This window comes from Bombina bombina, chromosome 5 (assembly GCF_027579735.1).
Source record: "Bombina bombina isolate aBomBom1 chromosome 5, aBomBom1.pri, whole genome shotgun sequence".
Taxonomy (NCBI): domain Eukaryota; kingdom Metazoa; phylum Chordata; class Amphibia; order Anura; family Bombinatoridae; genus Bombina; species Bombina bombina.
Genome location: NC_069503.1, coordinates 731,620,871 through 731,646,352, shown reverse-complemented (window position 1 = coordinate 731,646,352; position 25,482 = coordinate 731,620,871). Strand labels below are relative to the sequence as shown.

Here is a 25,482-nt window from a genome sequence, read left to right as displayed (position 1 = left end):
CTTACACATACACGCAAATATCTACTATAAAAGATGAATAATAATTTAAACACATGTTTAGCCCACACGGCTATACTATATAGACTCTCTTGCATTTATAAAACATAAAGGTCAGAGCTTCAGCTACTGATTTAATATCTAAAAGGAATGATACACTTCTAAAGTGCACTATAAAATTAGAAAATGGGACCATACACTTTAATATTGGTGAAAATTAAGCAGAGTGTAAAAATATATTTATATTGAAAATAAGTTACCATAATTTATATAAGATGCATAATGGCATCTTACTAGTATGCAGGATAGTGCATCATACCGCTTATGTTGCACAATTATACTGTTAATAAAATCTGTTTGAATAATTAAACCTTTATTAAGAAATTGAGAATTTCTTTTGCATGATGTACCGAGTCCACGGATTCATCCTAACTTGTGGGATATTGTCCTTCCTGACAGGAAGTAGCAAAGAGTGCACCACAGCAGAGCTGTCTATATAGCTCCCCCTTAACTCCACCCCCCAGTCATTCTCTTTGCTGGCTCTAAGCAGGAAGAGTAAAGAGAAGAGGTGTTAAACTGTTAGTTTTATTTTATCTTCAATCAAGTGTTTGTTATTTTTAAATGGTACCAGTGTTGTACTATTTACTCTCAGGCAGGACATAGATGAAGATTTCTGCCTGGAGGATGATGCTCTTAGCATTTGTAACTAAGGTCCACTGCTGTTCCCACATGAGCTGAGGAGTACAGGAAAACTTCAGTGTGACTAACGGTTTCTTGCTATACAGCAATGAGGTATGTTCAGTCATATTTTCTGCAGAGACTGTGTTAACTCAGAAAGGCTGACAGTGTCCCCATTAGGGGAAGGGTAAGCAGTAATCCTAGTGTTATCTGAGGTTTTTACTAGCTTGCATAAAGGGTTAATTTTTTGTGGGCACTCAGTTTATGTGAATTTGGGACAAACGTTTTTGTGTCTGGGAGTAACGTTTTCTGTTTTATGGGACATTTGCTTGAGGGTTCTTTGGGGTTGTTTATAACCCACATTGCTTTCAGACAGGGTTTGTTAGTTTTGTGTAGGCCCCAGCAACATCGAGTGAGGTGGGCAGGGTCTACATTTACAAGCAGCAAGCAACTTCTCCTGAGGTCCTGAGAGTCTTCTGAGGGACTAATTGGAGCTTTAAACCCCATATTATCGCTTCCTAAGGGCAGGTAGGGCCACATCAGAGCTGTGGCAAGGTGCTTTAGGGGGTTTTAACCGGTTTTAGACATATTTCAATCCGTTTTTTTCATTTGGGGGTTTATTGCTTATTAACTTGTGGTGCAATCCTTGTAAAGCTTAGTGGGTACACTGTTAAAATTTCAGAAAAATTGAAGCAATTTTAACCTGTTTTGCAGTTTGTGTATGCCTTTTTTTTTTTTTTTTTTTTTTAAAGGCACAGTACCGTTTTTGCAAATTGTTTTTTTCATTAAAGTGTTTTCCAAGCTTGCTTGCCTTATTACTAGTCTGTTAAACATGTCTGACACTGAGGAAACTCATTGTTCAATTGGTTTAGAAGCCATTGTGGAACCCCCTCTTAGAATGTGTCCCACTTGTACTGATATGTCTATAAATTGCAAACAGCATATTTTGACTTATAAAAGTTTGGCATTAGATGATTCTCGGACAGAAGGAAATCAGGTTTTGCCATCTAGTTCTCCCCAAGTGTCACAACAAGTAACGCCCGCACAAGCAACGCAAAGTACTTCTAGTGCGTCTAATTCTTTCACCTTGCAAGATATGGCTTTAGTTATGAATACTACCCTCACAGAGGTTTTATCTAAGCTGCCTGGGTTGCAAGGGAAGCGCAGTAGCTCTGGGTTAAGAACAAATGCTGAGCCTTCTGACGCTTTAGTAGCCGTATTCGATATTCCCTCACAATGTTCTGAAGTAGGGATGAGGGATTTGCTGTCTGAGGGAGAGATTTCTGATTCAGGAAAGATGTTCCCTCAGACAGATTCAGATATGACGGCATTTAAATTTAAGCTAGAGCACCTCCGCTTATTGCTCAGGGAGGTTTTAGCTACTCTGGATGATTGTGACCCTATTGTAGTTCCAGAGAAATTGTGTAAAATGGACAAATATTTAGAGGTTGCTGTTTACACTGATGTTTTTCCGGTCCCTAAGAGGATTTCTGACATTGTTACTAAGGAGTGGGATAAACCAGGTATTCCGTTCTCTCCCCCTCCTGTTTTTAAGAAAATGTTTCCCATTTCTGACACCATAAAGGACTCATGGCAGACGGTCCCTAAGGTGGAGGGAGCTATTTCTACCCTGGCTAAGTGTACAACTATACCTATTGAAGACAGTTGTGCTTTCATTGATCCTATGGATAAAAAATTAGAGGGTCTCCTAAAGAAAATTTTTGTTCATCAAGGTTTTCTTCTTCAACCTATAGCATGCATTGTTCCTGTAACCACTGCAGCTGCCTTTTGGTTTGAGGCTCTAGAAGAGGCTCTTCAGATGGAGACCCCACTAGATGATTAAGTTGGCTAATTCTTTTATTACAGACGCCGCTTTTCATCTTGCTAAATTAGCGGCTAAGAATTCAGGTTTTGCCATTTTAGCGCGTAGAGCGTTATGGCTTAAGTCCTGGTCAGCTGATGTGTCATCTAAATCTAAGCTTTTGTCTATCCCTTTCAAAGGTAAGACCCTATTCGGGCCTGCATTGAAAGAGATCATTTCAGACATTACTGGAGGGGAAGGGTCATACTCTCCCTCAGGATAAGTCAAATAACACAAGGACCAAACAAAATAATTTTCGTTCCTTTCGAAACTTCGAGTGGTCCCTCTACCTCTTCCCCTGCTGCAAAGCAAGAGGGGAACTTTGCTCAATCCAAGCCAACCTGGAGACCTAATCAGGCTTGGAACAAGGGTAAACGGGCCAAAAAGCCTGCTGCTGCCACTAAGTCAGCATGAAGGGGTAGCCCCCGATCCGTGACCGGATCTAGTAGGGGGCAGACTCTCTCTCTTTGCTCAGGCCTGGGCAAGAGACGTTCAGGATTCCTGGGCAGTAGAAATTGTAACCCAGGGATACCTTCTAGATTTCAAGGATTCCCCTCCAAGGGGGAGGTTCCATCTTTCTCAATTGTCTGTAAACCCGACAAAAAGAGAGGCGTTCGTAAGCTGTGTAGAAGACCTTTTTACCATGGGAGTGATCTGCCCAGTTCCAAAAGCAGAACAGGGGCAGGGGTTCTACTCCAATCTGTTTATAGTTCCAAAAAAGGAGGGAACCTTCAGACCAATTCTGGATCTCAAGATCCTAAACCAATTCCTAAGAGTTCCATCTTTCAAGATGGAGACCATTCGGACTATCTTACCATTGATCCAGGAGGGTCAATATATGACCACTCTGGACTTAAAGGATGCGTATCTGCACATTCCTATCCACAAAGATCATCACCAGTTCCTCAGGTTCGCCTTTCTGGACAAGCATTATCAGTTTGTTGCTCTTCCTTTCGGGTTGGCCACGGCGCTGCAAATCTTCACGAAGGTGCTAGGGTCCCTTCTGGCGGTTCTAAGGCCACGGGGCATAGCAGAGGCGCCTTACCTAGACAACATTCTAATTCAAGCGTCGTCCTTCCAACTAGCCAAGTCTCACACAGACTTAGTGTTGGCCTTTCTAAGGTCTCACGGGTGAAAAGTGAACGTAAAAAAAAGGATTCTCTTTCCCCCCTCACAAGAGTTTCATTTCTAGAGACTCTGATAGACTCGGTGGACATGAAAATATTTCTGACAGTCAGGAAATCAAATATTTGTCCACCTGCCGAGCTCTTCATTCCATTCCTCGGCCGTCAGTGGCTCAGTGTATGGAGGTAATCGGACTAATGGTAGCGGCAATGGACACAGTTCCGTTTGCTCGCTTGCATCTCCGACCACTGCAACTATGCATGCTCAATCAGTGGAATGGGGATTATGTGGATTTATCTCCTCAGATAAATCTGGATCAAGAGACCAGAGAGACTCTCTTCTTTGGTGGTTGTCACAGGATCATCTGTCCCAGGGAATGTGTTTCCGCAGGCCAGAATGGGTTATAGTGTCGACAGACGCCATTCTTCTGGGCTGGGGTGCAGTCTGGAATTCCCTGAAAGCTCAGGGTTTGTGTACTCGGGAGGAAGCTCTCCTACCGATAAATATTCTGGAATTAAGAGCGATATTCAATGCTCTCCAGGCATGGCCTCAGCTGGCTTCAGCCAGATTCATCAGGTTTCAGTCGGACAACATCACAACTGTGGCTTATATCAATAATCAGGGCAGAACAAAGAGTTCCTTAGAGATGATAGAGGTCTCAAGGATAATCCAATGGGCAGAGGCTCACTCTTGCCATCTGTCAGCGATCTATATCCCAGGTGTGGAGAACTGGGAGGCAGATTTTCTAAGTCGTCAGACTTTTCATCCGGGGGAGTAGGAACTCCATCTGGAGGTGTTTGCTCAGCTGGTTCGGCTATGGGGCACACCAGAGTTGGATCTGATGGCGTCTCGTCAGAACGCCAAACTTCCTCGTTATGGCTCCAGGTCAAGGGATCCTCAGGCTGTACTGATGCTCTAGCAGTACTCTGGTCGTTCAACCTGGCTTATGTGTTTCTACCTTTCCCTCTCCTTCCACGTCTGATTGCCAGATTCAAACAGGAGAGAGCATCTGTGATTTTGATGGCGCCTGCGTGGCCACTCAGGACTTGGTATGCAGACCTGGTGGACATGTCATCCCTTCCACCATGGTCTCTGCCATTGAGACAGGAACTTCTGATTCAAGGTCCATTCAAGCATCCAAATCTAATTTCTCTGCAACTGACTGCTTGGAGATTGAACGCTTGATTCTATCAAAGCAGGGTTTCTCTGAGTCAGTCATAAATACCTTGATTCAGGCTCGAAAGCCTGTCACCTGGAAAATTTATCATAAGATATGGCGTAAATATCTTTTTTGGTGCAAATCCAAAGGCTTCTCCTGGAGTAAAATCAGGATTCCTAGGATTTTGTCTTTTCTCCAAGAGGGATTGGAGAAAGGATTATCAGCTTGTTCCCTAAAGGGACAGATATCTGCTCTGTCTATTTTGTTGCACAAGCGTCTGGCAGATGTTCCAGACGTTCGGGCTTTTTGTCAGGCTTTAGTTAGAATTAAGCCTGTGTTTAAACTTATTACTCCGCCATGGAGTCTAAATTTAGTTCGAAGAGTTTCTGAACTATCTGCATTACAGTGTGACTCTCCTTATTTTGTGTTCCATGCTGATAAGGTGGTTTTGCGTACCAAGCCTGGGTTCCTACCTAAGGTTGTTAGTAACAGGAATATCAATCAAGAAATTGTTGTTCCTTCTCTGTGTCCTAATCCTTGTAAGAAGGAACGTCTGTTGCACAACTTGGACGTGGTTTGTGCTTTGAATTTTTTTTTGAAGGCAACCAAAGATTTTCGTCAAACATCTTTGTCTATTCTGGAAAGCGTAGGGGTCAAAAGGCTATGGCGACTTCTCTTTCCTTTTGGCTGAAAAGCATCATCCGTTTGGCTTATGAGACTGCTGGACAGCAGCCTCCTGAAAGGATTACAGCTCATTCTACTAGAGCGATAGCTTCCACATGGGCTTTTTAAAATGATGCTTCTGTTGAACAGATTTGTAAGGCTGCGACTTGGTCGTCGCTTCATACCTTTTCAAAATTTTATAAATTTGATACTTTTGCTTCTTCGGAGGCTATTTTTGGGAGAAAGGTTTTGCAAGCAGTGGTGCCTTTCGTTTAGGTTCCTGTCTTGTCCCTCCCTTTATCCGTGTCCTAAAGCTTTGGTATTGGTATCCCACAAGTTAGGATGAATCTGTGGACTCAGTACATCATGCAAAAGAAAACAAAATTTATGCTTACCTGATAAATTTCTTTCTTTTGCGATGTACAGAGTCCACGGCCCACTTTGTCTATTCAAGACAGATAGTATTTTTTTACGTAAACTTCAGTCACCTCTGCACCTTATAGTTTCTCCTTTTTTCCTTGGCCTTCGGTCGAATGACTAAGGGGTGGAGTTAAGGGGGGAGCTGTATAGACAGCTCTGCTGTGGTGGTCCTCTTTGCTACTTCCTGTCAGGAAGGACAATATCCCACAAGTTGGGATGAATCCGTGGACTCGGTACATCGCAAAAGAGAGAAATTTATCAGGTAAGCATAAATTTTGTTTTTCTAGAAAATCTAGCAACCCGCAGCTTGCGCACCTTGCCCCGCATCTGCCAGAGGAAGGAGAGAAACCAGATTATGAAGAACCACGTGATCCGGCCAAAGAGAGGCCTACAACACTATACCACCAACCATTACTTCTAACGCAGCAGTGCGCACATCATGCCGCAAAAAGTTTGTGGCCTGAAGCGCGTCTGGTAAAGGATCTGACTGAAGGGCTAGCGGAAGGCCTAGAGAGCTCACGGACTAAGGGGAAGCGGCCTGCAACGGCTGTTGGAGCACAAGCTGTATTTCTTAGAACGCTTGGCTCCAAAATCCCCTTAGCGGTTCCGAGAGATGATCCGGAGTGCTGGATTTAGTCATGTGCACTAACCAGTGGTGCTAGGATCCGGAGCTCTGGTGGAGAAACCAGTGCAGCAGCAATCACTAAACAGAATGTTGCTGCACCCACTAAGCCACCAACGAAAAGTTAAGGAAGATTTGGTAATAAACCCTACAAAAGGAAAATAGAAACAGAAAATGTATTCATTTAAGATTGGAAAAGTTCAAAATAAATTAAAACCTAAAAGAAATCATATGAAATAGCCTTTAAGGCTAATGGAAATAAAGATTAAACGATTAAGGCATTTTATGAAAATAGCATACAATTTTTATTGTAAAGATTAAATAAGCCTGAGATACATCACCTGCTGTCTGGAAGACAGCAAATAGGAAGTTATTTCACGTGCTTGTGTGCTTATATTATCTGCTATCTTCTGATTGGATGTAGTTTTGTTACTATGTTTTCTTTGCTGCTGTTTGGAAGTCTGTAAAGATTAATGCAAAAAATGAAGCCTCCTATCTTGCCATAAAAAATTGGTGAACATACAGGATCAATCACTTAGTTTTGTATACAATGGTACGTTTTTAACTTTTCTTTTAATATTGAAAGATAGAATAGAAATGGAAAGCAACAAGAAGTAAAAGCTTTATGCCAAGACATCTGTACAAATACTTATTACATAAGTCAAAGCTTCTTAGTCATTCATTATTTTTGTTACTTGGTTGGCACATTCATTTTTTGTTTCATAATTGAGCCTTCTGTAGGTTAGATTTAAACTGCATTATAGCTTTTATGTGCACAGCACTGTTACGTACAGGCAGGCAGTAAAACTGATTAATGCGGTGAGTTCCAGAAATCTTTAACGAATCAGAATTGCTCGTTTTTAATTTGTTCTGTGTGAAATTTTATATGCTGTAATTAAAAAACAGCATTATCCAATGTGGCCATACACACACTTTCTCCTATTTCATTTTCTGAGATTTAAAGCAAATGTGCATTAATTATTTTGCCTGTCGAACGTACCAACATTTTCTACTACAAATGCATAAAACATGCTTTTCTATCAATATCATTGAATCTTTTAGGCATTCCTTGCTAAAGTCCCTTTTTCTCTGTTAGGTAAAGGACAGAAGCTGTACGATATTGAGCGTATTCAGTACTTCATAAAGAAGAAAAAATGTGAGGAACTCCGACTTTTACACAGGCTGCTTTTTAACAGAGTGGGCACGGTAAGAACGTATCTTATGTCTGTTAGGGAGGCACTGCAAACATCTAAAAAAAATCGTCATTCGTGATGTGGTTTCTGCTGATTTTATTATAAATTAGAAAGGTGTAGTTGTATATATGCCCCCTCACTTTTCTAAAGGGATAGAAACGTCTAAAACCTTGATTCAGATATAGCATGCAATTTTAAGGGCTTTTAAATTCACTTCTGTTACTAAATTTACTTTGTTCTATTGTTTTCCTTTGTTGGAAAGCGTATGTGCAATTCTCAGCAGCAGCAATACACTACTGGGCGCAAGCTGTTTGGCGACTTACCAGATGTGTTCAGCACCCAGTGGTATATTAACCCATTAACGACCAACTACGTACCCTGTGCCTAAGTGAGACGGAGGGGCGAAATATTTGTTTGGAATGGGAACTGGCAGGGGCGGTAGGTTATTGAGGGGGGGCAGCTACAATATGGAAAAAATGGGGTAAAATAAAAATTATAAAAACAGCAAATTTGTTAAATTGTGTTCTGGCAGGCAGCTTCCTATTTGTGGCCATTTTAGGTACTGGAAGGGGGGGGGGGTTTAAGAGAGCTCTTTGGGAGAGATCGTGGAGGTTAGGGGGAGCCTACACTGCAGAAACTATATATTTTAAAAAAATCTGCCAGTACTTAAGATGGCGGTGACAGTTGTGGGATGGGGGAGGGAAGAGCTGTTTGTGAGGAGTCAGGGATGGATCAGGGGGTGGGGATGTGTCAGGTGGGAGACTGATATCTACACTAAAGCTAAAATTAACCATACAAGCTACCTAATTAACCCCTTTACTGCTGGGCATAATACAAATGTTGTGCACAGCGGCATTTAGCGACCTAATTACCAAAAAGCAACACCAAAGCCATATGTCTACTATTTTTGACGAAAGGGGATCCCAGAAAAGCATTTACAACCATTTGTGCCATATTTGCACAAGCTGTTTGCAAATAATTTCAGTGAGAAACCTAAAGTTTGTGATATAGTTAGCGATTTTTTTATTTGATTGCATTTGGCGGTGAAATGGTGGCATGAAATATACCAAAATGGGCCTAGATCAATACTTAGGGCTGTCTACTAAAAAAAAATATACATGCCAAGGGATATTCAGATATCAGTGTTGCAACGTAACTATCGCTAATTTTGGGGGGGGGGAATGGTTTGGAAATAGCAAAGTGCTACTTGTATTTATTTCCCTATAACTTGCAAAGAACATGTAAACAATGGGTATTTCTAAACTCAGGACAAAATTTAGTAACTATTTAGTATGGTTGTTTTTGGTGGTTGTAGATGTGTAACAGATTTTGGGGGTCAAAGTTAGAAAACGTGTGTTTTTCCCTCCATTTTTTTTAATCACATTTTATAATTTTTTTTTTATAGTAAATTATAAGATATGATGAAAATAATGGTCTCTTTAAAAAGTCCATTTAATGGCGAGAAAAACGGTATGTGTGGGTACAGTAAATGAGTAAGAGGAAAATTACAGCTAAACACAAACACTGCAGAAATGTAATGGAAAAGTGGTCTGGTCACTAAGGGGTTAAGGGCCATAAAATAACTTGAAACACAATTGTGCAATATATCAGTGTGCTCCCATGAAGTTTTTAAGGTGAAAAACAGTTAACCCCTTACAATCTGCCATTGATTCCTCTCATGCGAACTCCCCCACGGGTTTCCCATATATGATAGCTGCACTCTGCTGTGCATTTGGTAGAAAGCAGATTCAGGATTGTAGGAGTGCAAGCACAGTAAGTTTCAGTGACGTTACGCGTGACATAACTGTCTCCGAAAACCGTGCACAGTATGTGTACTGCTTTTGTCAGACTAGGAGGTTCACAGATAATTTGCTATCTAAAGTGTTACTCTACAATTTGAATTCATACATTATGTATTACATAACATAAAACATATATTTCTCCAACATAGGTGTGTCCGGTCCACGGCGTCATCCTTACTTGTGGGATATTCTCCTCCCCAACAGGAAATGGCAAAGAGCCCAGCAAAGCTGGTCACATGATCCCTCCTAGGCTCCGCCTACCCCAGTCATTCTCTTTGCCGTTGTACAGGCAACATCTCCACGGAGATGGCTTAGAGTTTTTTAGTGTTTAACTGTAGTTTTTATTATTCAATCAAGAGTTTATTTTGAAATAGTGCTGGCATGTACTATTTACTCAGAAACAGAAAAGAGATGAAGATTTCTGTTTGTATGAGGAAAATGATTTTAGCAACCGTCACTAAAATCCATGGCTGTTCCACACAGGACTGTTGAGAGCAATTAACTTCAGTTGGGGGAACAGTGAGCAGTCTCTTGCTGCTTGAGGTATGACACATTCTAACAAGACGATGTAATGCTGGAAGCTGTCATTTTCCCTATGGGATCCGGTAAGCCATGTTTATTACGATCGTAAATAAGGGCTTCACAAGGGCTTATTAAGACTGTAGACTTTTTCTGGGCTAAATCGATTCATTATAACACATATTTAGCCTTGAGGAATCATTTTATCTGGGTATTTTGATATAATAATATCGGCAGGCACTGTTTTAGACACCTTATTCTTAGGGGCTTTCCCAAAGCATAGGCAGAGCCTCATTTTCGCGCCGGTGTGGCGCACTTGTTTTTGAGAGGCATGGCATGCAGTCGCATGTGAGAGGAGCTCTGATACTTAGAAAAGGCTTTCTGAAGGCGTCATTTGGTATCGTATTCCCCTTTGGGCTTGGTTGGGTCTCAGCAAAGCAGATACCAGGGACTGTAAAGGGGTTAAAGTTCAAAACGGCTCCGGTTCCGTTATTTTAAGGGTTAAAGCTTCCAAATTTGGTGTGCAATACTTTTAAGGCTTTAAGACACTGTGGTGAAAATTTGGTGAATTTTGAACAATTCCTTCATGTTTTTTCGCAATTGCAGTAATAAAGTGTGTTCAGTTTAAAATTTAAAGTGACAGTAACGGTTTTATTTTAAAACGTTTTTTGTACTTTGTTATCAAGTTTATGCCTGTTTAACATGTCTGAACTACCAGATAGACTGTGTTCTGAATGTGGGGAAGCCAGAATTCCTATTCATTTAAATAAATGTGATTTATGTGACAATGACAATGATGCCCAAGATGATTCCTCAAGTGAGGGGAGTAAGCATGGTACTGCATCATTCCCTCCTTCGTCTACACGAGTCTTGCCCACTCAGGAGGCCCCTAGTACATCTAGCGCGCCAATACTCCTTACTATGCAACAATTAACGGCTGTAATGGATAATTCTGTCAAAAACATTTTAGCCAAACTGAACACTTATCAGCGTAAGCGCGATTGCTCTGTTTTAGATACTGAAGAGCATGACGACGCTGATAATATTTCTGAAGGGCCCCTAACCCAGTCTGATGGGGCCAGGGAGGTTTTGTCTGAGGGAGAAATTACTGATTCAGGGAACATTTCTCAACAAGCTGAACCTGATGTGATTGCATTTAAATTTAAGTTGGAACATCTCCGCATTCTGCTTAAGGAGGTATTATCCACTCTGGATGATTGTGACAAGTTGGTCATCCCAGAGAAACTATGTAAAATGGACAAGTTCCTAGAGGTGCCGGGGCTCCCAGAAGCTTTTCCTATACCCAAGCGGGTGGCGGACATTGTTAATAAAGAATGGGAAAGGCCCGGTATTCCTTTCGTCCCTCCCCCCATATTTAAAAAATTGTTTCCTATGGTCGACCCCAGAAAGGACTTATGGCAGACAGTCCCCAAGGTCGAGGGAGCGGTTTCCACTTTAAACAAACGCACCACTATACCCATAGAGGATAGTTGTGCTTTCAAAGATCCTATGGATAAAAAATTAGAAGGTTTGCTTAAGAAAATGTTTGTTCAGCAGGGTTACCTTCTACAACCAATTTCATGCATTGTCCCTGTCGCTACAGCCGCATGTTTCTGGTTCGATGAGCTGATAAAGGCGGTCGATAGTGATTCTCCTCCTTATGAGGAGATTATGGACAGACCGCAGACCAGAGTGGGTCATTGTCACGACCGACGCCAGTCTGATGGGCTGGGGCGCGGTCTTGGGATCCCTGAAAGCTCAGGGTCTTTGGTCTCGGGAAGAATCTCTTCTACCGATAAATATTCTGGAACTGAGAGCGATATTCAATGCTCTCAAGGCTTGGCCTCAGCTAGCGAGGGCCAAGTTCATACGGTTTCAATCAGACAACATGACAACTGTTGCGTACATCAACCATCAGGGGGGAACAAGGAGTTCCCTAGCGATGGAAGAAGTGACCAAAATCATTCTATGGGCGGAGTCTCACTCCTGCCACCTGTCTGCTATCCACATCCCAGGAGTGGAAAATTGGGAAGCGTATTTTCTGAGTCGTCAGACATTGCATCCGGGGGAGTGGGAACTCCATCCGGAAATCTTTGCCCAAGTCACTCAGCTGTGGGGCATTCCAGACATGGATCTGATGGCCTCTCGTCAGAACTTCAAAGTTCCTTGCTACGGGTCCAGATCCAGGGATCCCAAGGCGGCTCTAGTGGATGCACTAGTAGCACCTTGGACCTTCAAACTAGCTTATGTGTTCCCGCCGTTTCCTCTCATCCCCAGGCTGGTAGCCAGGATCAATCAGGAGAGGGCGTCGGTGATCTTGATAGCTCCTGCGTGGCCACGCAGGACTTGGTATGCAGATCTGGTGAATATGTCATCGGCTCCACCTTGGAAGCTACCTTTGAGACGAGACCACCTTGTTCAGGGTCCGTTCGAACATCCGAATCTGGTTTCACTCCAGCTGACTGCTTGGAGATTGAACGCTTGATCTTATCGAAGCGAGGGTTCTCAGATTCTGTTATCGATACTCTGGTTCAGGCCAGAAAGCCTGTAACTAGAAAGATTTACCACAAAATTTGGAAAAAATATATCTGTTGGTGTGAATCTAAAGGATTCCCTTGGGACAAGGTTAAGATTCCTAGGATTCTATCCTTCCTTCAAGAAGGATTGGAAAAAGGATTATCTGCAAGTTCCCTGAAGGGACAGATTTCTGCCTTGTCTGTGTTACTTCACAAAAAGCTGGCAGCTGTGCCAGATGTTCAAGCCTTTGTTCAGGCTCTGGTTAGAATTAAGCCTGTTTACAAACCTTTGACTCCTCCTTGGAGTCTCAATTTGGTTCTTTCAGTTCTTCAGGGGGTTCCGTTTGAACCCTTACATTCCGTTGATATTAAGTTATTATCTTGGAAAGTTTTGGTATTGGTTCCCACAAGTAAGGATGACGCCGTGGACCGGACACACCTATGTTGGAGAAAACAGAATTTATGTTTACCTGATAAATTAATTTCTCCAACGGTGTGTCCGGTCCACGGCCCGCCCTGGTTTTTTTAATCAGGTCTGATAATTTATTTTCTTTAACTACAGTCACCACGGTACCATATGGTTTCTCCTATGCAAATATTCCTCCTTAACGTCGGTCGAATGACTGGGGTAGGCGGAGCCTAGGAGGGATCATGTGACCAGCTTTGCTGGGCTCTTTGCCATTTCCTGTTGGGGAGGAGAATATCCCACAAGTAAGGATGACGCCGTGGACCGGACACACCGTTGGAGAAAGTAATTTATCAGGTAAACATAAATTCTGTTATTTGTATGTGTACACACATTACTGTGCAAAAGTTTTAGGCAGTAGTAAAAAAATACTGTAATTTAACAATGCTTTGAAAAGTCAAAATGGTTATTTATTTTTTACCATTTGACAAAATGCTGCAAAGTAAGTAAACAGAAGAAAAATCAATTCAATATTTGGTGTGACCACCCTTTGCCTTCAAAACGGCATCAATTCTAGGTACTCTTGCGCACAGTTCTTGGACATTTAACACAGTCCTTTTTGTGCATTTAGACAGCCTATCTTCTTCTTTCTTCATGTAATCCCATACAGACTCAATGTTGAGATCAGAGCTCTATGGGTGCCCTACCATCACTTCAGGACTCCTAGTTCTTTTTGCTGAAGATAGTTAATGACTTTGGCTGCATCTTTGCGGCTGTCATACTGAAGAATACATTTATGGCCAATCAGATACCTCCCTGATGGTACTGCATCATGGATAAGTACCTGCCTGTATTTCTCAGCATTGAGACAATTGATTCTGAACAAAACTTGCAAGGAACCTCCACCATGCTTCACTGTTGCCTTCAGACAGTCTTGTACCACTCTCCATCCCTACGGTGAAGAAATTGCCTTCTGCTACAACCAAACATTTCAAATTTTTACTTGTCAGTCCAGAAATGCTGTCATTTTCTGCACCCCAGTTCCTGTTTTCCTGCATAGTTGAGTTGCTTGGTCTTGTTTACACATCGGACACATGGCTTTTTGGCCACAGGTCTTCCATAAAGACCTCTTCTGAAAATGTCTTTCCCAGGCAGTAGGGGTGTGTACCAGGGTCCCACTAGTTTCTGCCAGTTCTGAGCTGATGGCATTGCTGGACATCTTCTAATAGTAAAGGGAAATAAGCAATGATGTCTTATCAGTTGCACTGTTTCCTTGACTGACCACTGCATCTGCGGTTTTCAATGTCTTATTTCTCTTGTAAGGTGTATCCAGTCCACGGATTCATCCATTACTTGTGGGATATTCTCCTTCCCAACAGGAAGCTGCAAGAGAATCACCCACAGCAGAGCTGTCTATATAGCTCCTCCCCTAACTGCCACCTCCCAGTCATTCTCTTGCAGCTCTCGACAAGGGAAGCAGCTAGAGAGATGTGGTGCATTAATGTAGTTTATCTTCAATCAAGTTTGTTATTTTCAAATGGTACCGGAGTTGTACTATTTTAGCCTCAGGCAGAAAGTTGAAGAAGTCTGCCTGTGGTCTTTGATGATCTTAGCAGGTTGTAACTAAGATCCATTGCTGTTCTCACACATAACTGAAGAGATGGGTAACTTAAGCTGGGGGAATAGCGTGCAGGGTCTCCTGCTCTGAGGTATGTGCAGGTTTAAATTTTTCTAGAGAAATGATAAGCTAGAAAATGCTGACAATACCGGATTTATTTAAGGTAAGCCTGATTACAGTGATTTAATAACGACTGGTATCATGCTTGCTGTAAAGGGTAATATTTTTATTATTTACTCACATTACTGAATAGATATCACGTTTGCTTGAGGTGTATAAACGTTTTTCATATTGGTGATAAAACTTTATTCTGGGGCCCAGTTTTTCCACATGGCTGACTAGATTTTGCCTAGGGATAGTTTTTTAAGGCCCTCTCACTGTGAGTACAGGTTGGGAGGGGCCTATTTTCCATTAGTTTTTGCAGCTTGAGACATCAGCTTCCCTGAAGGAGTCCCCTGAACATATAGGACCTCTCTAAGGGGTTTTTGTTCCTTCCAAAGTCGTTGTATGGGCAGGTAGGGCCACAGTAGAGCTGTGGCAGTTTGTTGTGACTGTTTAAAAACGTTTATCGTTTTTTTGATCCGGTTTTGAAACTAAGGAGTTAATCATCCATTTGCAAGTGGGTGCAATGCTCTTTCAGCCTATTATACACACCGTAAAAATTCCGTAAGATTTACTGCTTTTTTCACTGTTAGCAGTTTCTGTTTTTTTCTCTTAAAGGCACAGTACAGTTTTTATTTTTTGCTTGTTCAGTTATTAAAGTGTTTTCCAAGCTTGCTGGTATCATTGCTAGTCTGTTTAAACATGTCTGGCATAGAGGAAACTCATTGTTCATTATGTTTAGAAGACATTGTGGAACCCCCTCTTAGAATGTGTACCAAATGCACTGATTTTACTATAGATTACAAAGACCATATTCTGGCTTTAAAAAATTTATCACCAGAAGAAATTGACGAGGAAGTTATGCCGTCTAACTCTCCCCACGTGTCAGATCCTATAAATCCCGCTCAGGGGACGCCAAGTACATCTAGCGCGCCCATTGCGTATACCTTGCAAGACATGGCAGCAGTTATGAATCATACCCTTACAGAGGTATTATCTAAACTGCCAGGATTGCAAGGAAAGCGAGACAGCTCTGGGACTAGAATAAATACAGAGCTCTCTGACTCTTTAGTAGCTATCTCTGATACACCCTCACAATATAATGAAGCTGAAGCAGGGGAGCTTCAATCTGTGGGTGATTTTTCTGATTCAGGGAAGATACTTCAATCTGATTCTGATATGTCTACATTTAAATTTAAGCTTGAACACCTCCGCGTATTGCTCAGGGAGGTTTTAGCAACTCTGGACGACTTTGACACTATTGTAGTCCCAGAGAAATTATGTAGATTGGATAAATACTATGCAGTACCTACTTAAACTGATGTTTTTCCAATCCCTAAAAGGTTTTCTGAAATTATTACTAAGGAATGGGATAGACCAGGTGTACCGTTCTCTTCCCCCCTCCTGTTTTTAAAAAGATGTTTCCTATAGACGCTGCTACACGGGACCTATGGCAGACGGTCCCTAAGGTGGAGGGAGCAGTTTCTACTCTAGATAAGCGTACCACTATCCCTGTTGAGGACAGCTGTGCTTTTCTAGATCCAATGGATAAAAAATTAGAGGGTTACCTTAAGAAATTTTTTATTCAACAAGGTTTTATTCTCCAGCATCTTGCATGCATTGCCCCAGTCACTGCTGCCGCGGCTTTCTGGTTTGAGTCCCTAGAGGAGGCTCTACAGGTTGAAACCCCGTTGGAAGATATTATTGGAAAGCTTAGGGCCCTTAAGCTAGCCAATTCATTTGTTTCTGACGCCGTTGTTAATTTAACCAAGCTAACGGCTAAAAATTCAGGTTTTGCTATTCAGGCGCGTAGGGCGCTATGGCTTAAATCCTGGTCAGCTGACGTGACTTCAAAGTCTAAACTTCTCAACATTCCCTTCAAAGGACAGATCCTATTCGGGCCTGGACTGAAGGAGATCATTTCTGACATCACTGGAGGAAAAGGTCACGCCCTTCCTCAAGACAGGTCCAACAAATTAATGACCATACAGTGTAGTTTTCGGCCCTTTCGAAACTTCAAGAGTGGCGCAGCTTCAACTTCCTCTAACACAAAACAAGAGGGAACTTTTGCCCAGTCTAAGCCGGTTTGGAGACCTAACCAGGCTTGGAACAAGGGGAAACAGGCCAAGAAGCCTGCTGCTGACTCTAAGACAGCATGAAGGAGCAGCCCCCGATCCGGAAACGGATCTAGTAGGGGGCAGACTCTCTCTCTTCGCCCAGGCTTGGGCAAGAGATGTCCAGGATCCCTGGGCATCGGAAATTGTGTCCAAGGGTTATCTTCTGGAATTCAAAACCTCTCCCCCAAAAGGGAGATTTCATCTCTCACTTTTATCTGCAAACCAGATAGAGAGAGAAGCATTCTTACATTGTGTTCAAGACCTCCTAGTTATGGGTGTGATCCACCCAGTTCCGCAGGAGGAACAGGGACAGGGCTTTTATTCAAATCTGTTTGTTGTTCCCAAGAAAGAGGGAACATTCAGACCAATCTTAGATCTCAAGATCTTAAACAAATTTCTCAGAGTCCCATCCTTCAAGATGGAGACTATTCGAACCATCCTTCCTATGATCCAGGAGGGTCAATACAGGCACTACCAGTTTGTGGCTCTTCCCTTCGGGTTGGCCATGGCACCAAGAATCTTTATAAAGGTTCTAGGGTCCCTTCTAGCGGTCCTATGGCAGCGGGCTATAGCAGTAGCCCCTTACTGAGACGACATTCTGATACAGGCGTCGACTTTTCAAGTTGCCAGGTCTCACACGGACATTGTTCTGGCATTTCTGAGGTCGCATGGGTGGAAAGTGAACTAAGAAAAAAGTTCTCTATCCCCTCTCACAAGAGTTTCCTTCCTAGCAACTCTGATAGATTCTGTAGAAATGAAGATTTACCTGACAGAGGCCAGGTTGTCAAAACTTCTAAATTCCTGCTGTGTTCTTTATTCTACTTCTCGCCCTTCAGTGGCTCAGTGTATGGAAGTAATAGACTTAATGGTAGCGGCAATGGACATAGTGCCATTTGCCCGCCTACATCTCAGACCGCTGCAACTCTGCATGCTCAGTCAGTGGAATGGGGATTACACAGATTTGTCCCCTCTACTAAATCTGGATCAAGAGACCAGGGATTCTCTTCTCTGGTGGTTATCCCGGGTCCATCTGTCCATGGGTATGACCTTCCGCAGGCCAGATTAGACAATAGTAACGACAGATGCCAGCCTTCTGGGCTGGGGTGCAGTCTGGAACTCCCTGAAGGCTCAGGGCTTGTGGACTCAGGAAGAGACACTCCTTCCGATAAACATTCTGGAACTAAGAGCGATATTCAATGCTCTTCAGGCTTGGCCTCAGCTAGCTGCGGTCAGGTTCATCAGATTTCAGTCGGACAACATCACGACTGTAGCTTACATCAACCATCAAGGGGGAACAAGGAGTTCCATAGCAATGTTGGAGGTTTCAAAAATAATTCTATGGGCAGAGGTTCACTCTTGCCATCTATCAGCTATCCATATCCCAGGAGTAGAGAACTGGGAGGCGGATTTTCTAAGTCGGCAGACTTTTCATCCGGGGGAGTGGGAACTCCATCCGGAGGTGTTTGCACAGTTGATTCAACTTTGGGGCAAACCAGAACTGGATCTCATGGCGTCTCATCAGAACGCCAAGCTTCCTTGTTACGGGATTCAGGTCCAGGGATCCCAAGGCAACGCTGATAGATGCTCTAGCAGCGCCTTGGTCTTTCAACCTGGTTTATGTGTTTCCACCGTTTCCTCTGCTCCCTCATCTGATTACCAAGATCAAGCAGGAGAGAGCTTCGATGATTTTGATAGCTCCTGCGTGGCCACGCAGGACTTGGTACGCAGATCTGGTTGACATGTCATCCTTTCCACCTTGGACTCTGCCGCTGAGGCAGGACCTTCTACTTCAAGGTCCCTTCAAACATCCAAATCTAATTTCTCTGCGTCTGACTGCTTGGAGATTGAACGCTTGATTTTGTCAAAACGTGGTTTTTCCGAGTCGGTTTTTGATACCTTAATTCAGGCTCGAAAGCCTGTCACCAGGAAAATCTATCATAAGATATGGTGTAAATATCTTCATTGGTGTGAATCCAAGGGTTACTCATGGAGTAAAGTCAGGATTCCCAGGATATTGTCTTTTCTCCAAGAAGGATTGGAGAAGGGATTGTCAGCTAGTTCCTTAAAGGGATAGATTTCTGCTCTGTCTATTCTTTTGCACAAGCGTCTGGCGGATGTTCCAGACGTTCAGGCGTTTTGTCAGGCTTTAGTTAGAATCAAGCCTGTGTTTAAACCTGTTGCTCCGCCATGGAGTTTAAATTTAGTTCTTAAAGTTCTTCAAGGGGGTCCGTTTGAACCTCTGCATTCCATAGATATCAAGCTTTTATCTTGGAAAGTTCTGTTCTTGGTAGCTATCTCTTCGGCTCGAAGAGTTTCAGAGTTATCTGCCTTGCAGTGTAATTCCCCTTATCTGATCTTCCATGCAGATAAGGTAGTTTTGCGTACCAAACCTGGGTTTCTTCCTAAGGTGGTATCCAATAAGATTATCAATCAAGAGATTGTTGTTCCGTTACTGTGTCCTAATCCTTCTTCAAAGAAGGAACGTCTATTGCACAATCTTGACGTGGTTAATGCTTTAAAGTTTTATTTACAAGCTACTAAAGATTTTCGTCAAACATCTGCATTGTTTGTTGTCTACTCTGGACAGAGAAAAGGCTTCAGCAACTTCTTTCTTTTTGGTTAAGAAGTATAATCCGCTTAGCTTATGAGACTGCTGGCCAGCAGCCTCCTGTAAGAATTAAAACTCATTCCACTAGAGCGGTGGCTTCCACATGGGCCTTTAAAAATGAGGCTTCTGTTGAACAGATTTGTAAGGCGGCGACTTGGTCTTCGCTTCATGCTTTTTCTAAAATCTACAAATTTGATACTTTTGCTTCTTCGGAGGCTATTTTTGGGAGAAAGGTCTTACAGGCAGTGGTGCCTTCCGTTTAAGCGCCTGCCTTGTCCCTCCCTTCATCCGTGTCTTATAGCTTTGTTATTGGTATCCCACAAGTAATGGATGAATCCGTGGACTGGATACACCTTACAAGAGAAAACAAAATTTATGCTTACCTGATAAATTTATTTCTCTTGTGGTGTATCCAGTCCACGGCCCGCCCTGTCATTTTAAGGCAGGTGTTTTTTAATTTTTAAACTACAGTCACCACTGCACCCTATAGTTTCTCCTTTCTCTTGCTTGTCTTCGGTCGAATGACTGGGAGGTGGCAGTTAGGGGAGGAGCTATATAGACAGCTCTGCTGTGGGTGATCCTCTTGCAGCTTCCTGTTGGGAAGGAGAATATCCCACAAGTAATGGATGAATCCGTGGACTGGATACACCACAAGAGAAATACATTTATCAGGTAAGCATTTAACAATAGGGGGCACTTAACATCTTGCATACACTTAGGCCATGTCTGTAGGTAATTTGGAAGTCCTATGTGCATTTAGTTGGTTCAGTACATGTTTATTTTACACAGCAAGCACCAATTTGCATCGAAGTGTGAATGGTCACTTTCCCACAAAACTTGTCACTCGTATCCTTTGAACAAGCCTGTATATTCTCTCGTTCTTGTAGACGGAGCTACTGGGTTTTTTTTAGATAAGAAAATAAATTTTTTATCCAGGCCTCCTTTTGAAATGGATTATTGGGACCTTCTGGCTTGTGATCTGATCTGTTTTAACTTCACACCTTAGGCAGGAAGTCTTTGAAATTAATTCCCTTGTTCTTGAACTCTGTGTTCCAGAACGAGAGGGGGTTTGTCTCAGACAGCTTCACAAACAAAAATGAGTTCCTGATCCCACCACCTTGTGTATATAAATATACATACACATATATATTTAATACTCAGATATCCTGACAGTGTGGCCACCATTATTTTGCAGCACTGCCTTAACCCTCTTTGGCATGGAGTTCACCAGAGCTTCACAGGTTGCCACTGGAGTCCTCTTCCATGGCGACCTCATGGAGCTGGTGGATGTTAAAGACCTTGCGCTCCCCCACCTTCCGTTTGAGGATGCCCCACAGATGATCAATATGGTTTAGGTCTGGAGACATGCTTGGCCAGTTCATCACCTTTACCCTCAGCTTCTTTAGCAAGGCAGGCAGTGGTTGTCTTGGAGGTGTGTTTGGGGTTATGTTGGAATACTGCCCTGCAGCCCAGTCTCCGAAGGTAGGGGATCATGCTCGGCTTAAGTATGTCACAGTACATGTTGGCATTCATGGTTCCCTAAATGAACTGTAGCTCCCCAGTGCCAGCAGCACTTATGCAGGCCCAGACATGACACTCCACACCACCATGCTTGACTGTCGGCAAGACACACTTGTCTTTGTACTTCTCACCTGGTTGCCGCCACAGACGCTTGACACCATCTGAACTAAATAAGTTTATATTCAAGTAATCCATGTCCTTAGTCTGCTTGTCTTCAGCAAACTGCTGGCTTTCTTGTGCATCAACTTTGGAAGAGGCTTCCTTCTGGGATGACAGCCATGCAGATCAATTCGATGCAGTGTGCGGCGTATGGTCTGAGCACTGACAGGCTGACCCCCCCACCCATTCAACCTCTGCAGCCATGCTGGCAGCACTCATACGTCTTTTTCTCCTACATTGGTGTGTCCGGTCCACGGCTTCATCCTTACTTGTGGGATATTCTCTTCCCCTACAGGAAATGGCAAAGAGATCACACAGCAAGAGCTGTCCATATAGCCCCCCCTCTGGCTCCGCCCCCCAGTCATTCTCTTTGCCGCTCTGAACAAGTAGCATCTCCACGGGGATGGTAAAGAGTATGTGGTGTTAGTTGTAGTTTTATTTCTTCTATCAAGAGTTTATTTTAAAATAGTGCCAGTTTGTACTATTTACTCTACAACAGAAAGTGAAGATTTCTGTTAAGAGTATGATTTTAGCACCAGTAACTAAAATCCATTGCTGTTCCCACGCAGGACTGTTGAAACCAGAGAACTTCATTTGGGGGGAGCAGTTTGCAGACTTATCTGCTTCAGGTATGACCAGTCTATTTTCTAACAAGACATAGTAATGCTAGAAGACTGTCAGTTTTCCCTTATGGGATCGGTAAGCCATTTTCTTAGACTCGGTAACAGAATTAGGCTTATAAAATTGGGCTCTATACTGGTTGACACTTCTGTGGGCTAAATTGATTTGTTTTTATCATATTTATGTGACATTTGGAGTGTTTTGTGAACTTTTAAACACTTTTGGGAACGTTTATTGCGCCTGGCAGTTGGTTAGACGCCTAATCTAGTCAGAAAGGCCCCTTCACTCTGGTATGCAGAAGGAGGCCTCATTTTCGCGCCTCAGTTGCGCAGTTACTTCCATAGGCAGTGCATGCAGCTTCATGTGAGAGGGTCCTGTAGCTGTGAAAAGGACTCAGAAAGGCTTATTACTATGGAGAATAACCCCTAAAGGAAGGTAAAAGCTGCAGCAAAGCTGTGGCAGGGACTGTAGTGTGGTTAAAGCAGTAATTTGTACTTTTTACTCCGGTTTGCTCATTTTTGGGGTTAGAGACTTAAAATTTGGGGTGCAATACTTTCAAGGCTTTCAGACACTAGGGTGTAATTTTCATAAAGATCGGAAGTTTCTTTGATAGTTTTTCGAACAGTCAAAAATAGTGTGCTCTTTTTATTATTTAAAGAGGCAGTAACGGTTTTGTTTAAAATCGTTTTTATTGCATTAATAGCCTGCCTAAATCTGTCTAACATGTCTGTACCTTCAGATAGCATATGTTCTGTGTGTATGGAAGCCAAAGTGGTTCCCCCTTTAAATGTATGTGCAAATTGTGCCATGGCGTCCAAACAAAGTAAGGACAGTACTGTCACATTTAATAAGGTTGCCCAAGATGATTCTTCAAATGAAGGTAGTGGGGATAGCTCATCATCCTCTCCTTCTGTGTCAACATCAGTTTTGCCCGCGCAGGCGATACCTAGTACATCTAGCGCGCCAATGCTTACTATGCAGCAATTAACAGCAGTAACGGATAATTCTATAGCAAATCTTTTATCCAAACTGCCAGCATTTCCCAGAAAGCGTGATTGCTCAGTTTTAAATACAGAGGATGAGCAAGTTGGCGCTGACAATAATTTATCTGTTATACCCTCACATCAATCTGAGTTGGCAGTGAGGGAGGGTCTGTCTGAGGGAGAAAATTCTGATTTAGGAAAAATTTCTCAGCAGGCAGAACCTGATATTGTGGCATTTAAATTTAAGCTAGAACATCTCCGCGCCCTGCTTAAGGAGGTGCTAGCTACTCTTGATGATTGTGATTCTTTGGTGATTCCAGAGAAGTTGTGCAAAATGGGCAAATTCTTAGAGGTCCCAGTGCACGCTGATGCCTTTCCGATACCCAAGAGGGTGGCGGACATAGTGACTAAGGAGTGGGAGAAGCCAGGTGTACCTTTTGTCCCCCCTCCTATATTTAAGAAAATGTTCCCCATTGTCGACCCCAGAAGGGACGCATGGCAAACGGTCCCTAAGGTGGAGATGGCAGTTTCAACGTTAGCCAAGCGCACAACTATTCTATTGAGGACAGTTGTGCTTTCAAAGATCCTATGGATAAAAAATTGGAAGGATTGCTTAAAAAGATATTTCTTCAGCAAGGTTTCCTTCTTCAACCGATTTCGTGCATTATTCCTGTCACCACGGCGGCGTCTTTTTGGTTCAAGGAACTAGAAAATTTGCTTCAAAAGGAGACTCCATATGATGAAGTCATGGATAGAATTCACGCACTAAAGTTGGCTAATTCCTTTATTTTGGATGCCGCTTTTCAATTGGCAAAATTAGCGGCGAAAAATTCAGGTTTTGCAATAGTGGCGCGCAGGGCGCTTTGGCTAAAATCTTGGTTGGCGGATGTGTCGTCCAAAACAAAATTGCTTAATATTCCTTTCAAAGGTAAGACCCTTTTCGGGCCAGAATTGAAGGAGATGATTTCAGACATCACTGGGGGAAAGGGCCATGCCCTCCCACAGGATAGGCCTTTCAAGGCTAAGAACAAATCTAATTTTCGTTCCTTTCGCAATTTCAGGAACGGACCGGCTCCTAACTCTGCAGCCTCTAGACAAGAGGGTAACGCTTCCCAGCCTAAACCAGCATGGAAACCATTGCAAGGCTGGAACAAGGGTAAACAGGCCAAGAAGCCTGCTGCTGCTACCAAGACAGCATGAAGGGGTAGCCCCCGATCCGGGACCGGATCTAGTAGGGGGCAGATTTTCTCTCTTTGCTCAGGCTTGGGCAAGAGATGTTCCGGATCCCTGGGCACTAGAAATAGTCTCTAAGGGGTATCTTCTAGAGTTCAAGGAACTTCCTCCAAGGGGAAGGTTCCACATGTCTCGCTTATCTTCAGACCAGATAAAGAGACAGGCATTCTTACATTGCGTAGGAGACCTATTAAAGATGGGAGTGATACACCCAGTTCCATCAGCGGAACAAGGTCTGGGTTTTTACTCAAACCTGTTTGTAGTTCCCAAAAAAGAGGGAACTTTCAGCCAATTCTGGATTTAAAAATTCTAAACAAATTCCTCAGAGTTCCATCATTCAAAATGGAAACCATTCGGACGATTTTACCAACAATCCAGGAGGGTCAATATATGACTACCGTGGACTTAAAGTATGCGTACGTGCATATTCCTATCCACAAAGATCATCATCAGCTCCTGAGGTTCGCCTTTCTGGACAAACATTACCAGTTCGTGGCTCTTCCATTCGGTTTAGCCACTGCTCCCAGAATTTTCACAAAGGTGCTAGGGTCCTTTCTAGCCGTTCTAAGGCCGAGGGGCATTGCTGTAGCACCTTACCTAGACGACATTCTAATCCAAGCGTCGTCCCTTTCCAAAGCAAGGGCTCATACAGACATTGTTTTAGCCTTTCTCATGTCTCACGGGTGGAAGGTGAACATAGAAAAGAGTTCCCTGTCCCCGTCCACAAGGGTTCCTTTTCTAGGAACAATAATAGATTCTGTAGAAATTAAGATTTTTCTGACAGAGGTCAGAAAGTTAAAGCTTCTTAACGCTTGTCAAGTTCTTCAATCTATTCCTCAGCCTTCCATAGCTCAGTGCATGGAGGTAATAGGATTAATGGTTGCAGCAATGGACGTGGTTCCTTTTGCTCGAATTCATCTAAGACCATTACAACTGTGCATGCTCAAACAGTGGAATGGGGATTATGCAGACTTGTCTCCCCAGATTCAAGTAGACCAGGTAACCAGAGACTCACTCCGCTGGTGGTTGATTCAGGATCACCTGTCTCAGGGAATGAGTTTCCGCAGACCAGAGTGGGTCATTGTCACGACCGACGCCAATCTCTTAGGCTGGGGCGCGGTCTGGGACTCCCTGAAAGCTCAGGGTCTATGGTCTCGGGAAGAGTCTCTTCTCCCGATAAACATTTTGGAACTGAGAGCGATATTCAATGCGCTCCTGGCTTGGCCTAAACTAGCGAAGGCCAGATTCATAAGATTTCAGTCAGACATGACGACTGTAGCGTACATCAATCATCAGGGGGGAACAAAGAGTTCCTTGGCGATGAGAGAGGTATCCAAGATCATCAAATGGGCGGAGGATCACTCCTGCCATCTATCTGCAATTCACATCCCAGGAGTAGACAACTGGGAGGCGGATTATTTGAGTCGTCAGACTTTCCATCCGGGGGAGTGGGAACTCCACCCGGAGGTCTTTGCCCAGTTAACTCAACTATGGGGCATTCCAGATATGGATCTGATGGCGTCTCGTCAGAACTCAAAGGTTCCTCGCTACGGGGCCAG

The 25,482-nt window shown here is 43.1% G+C and overlaps 1 protein-coding gene across 1 annotated transcript in view; it reads left to right on the top strand.

The window, feature by feature from the left end:
* The window catches only part of DEK (DEK proto-oncogene), a 302,150-nt gene that overhangs the window by 128,570 nt on the left and 148,098 nt on the right, over positions 1-25,482 (top strand). The window contains exon 4 of the mRNA XM_053715840.1: positions 7,622-7,731. Within this exon, the coding sequence (XP_053571815.1) occupies positions 7,622-7,731 (110 nt within the window). The remainder of the gene's footprint in view (positions 1-7,621; positions 7,732-25,482) is intronic.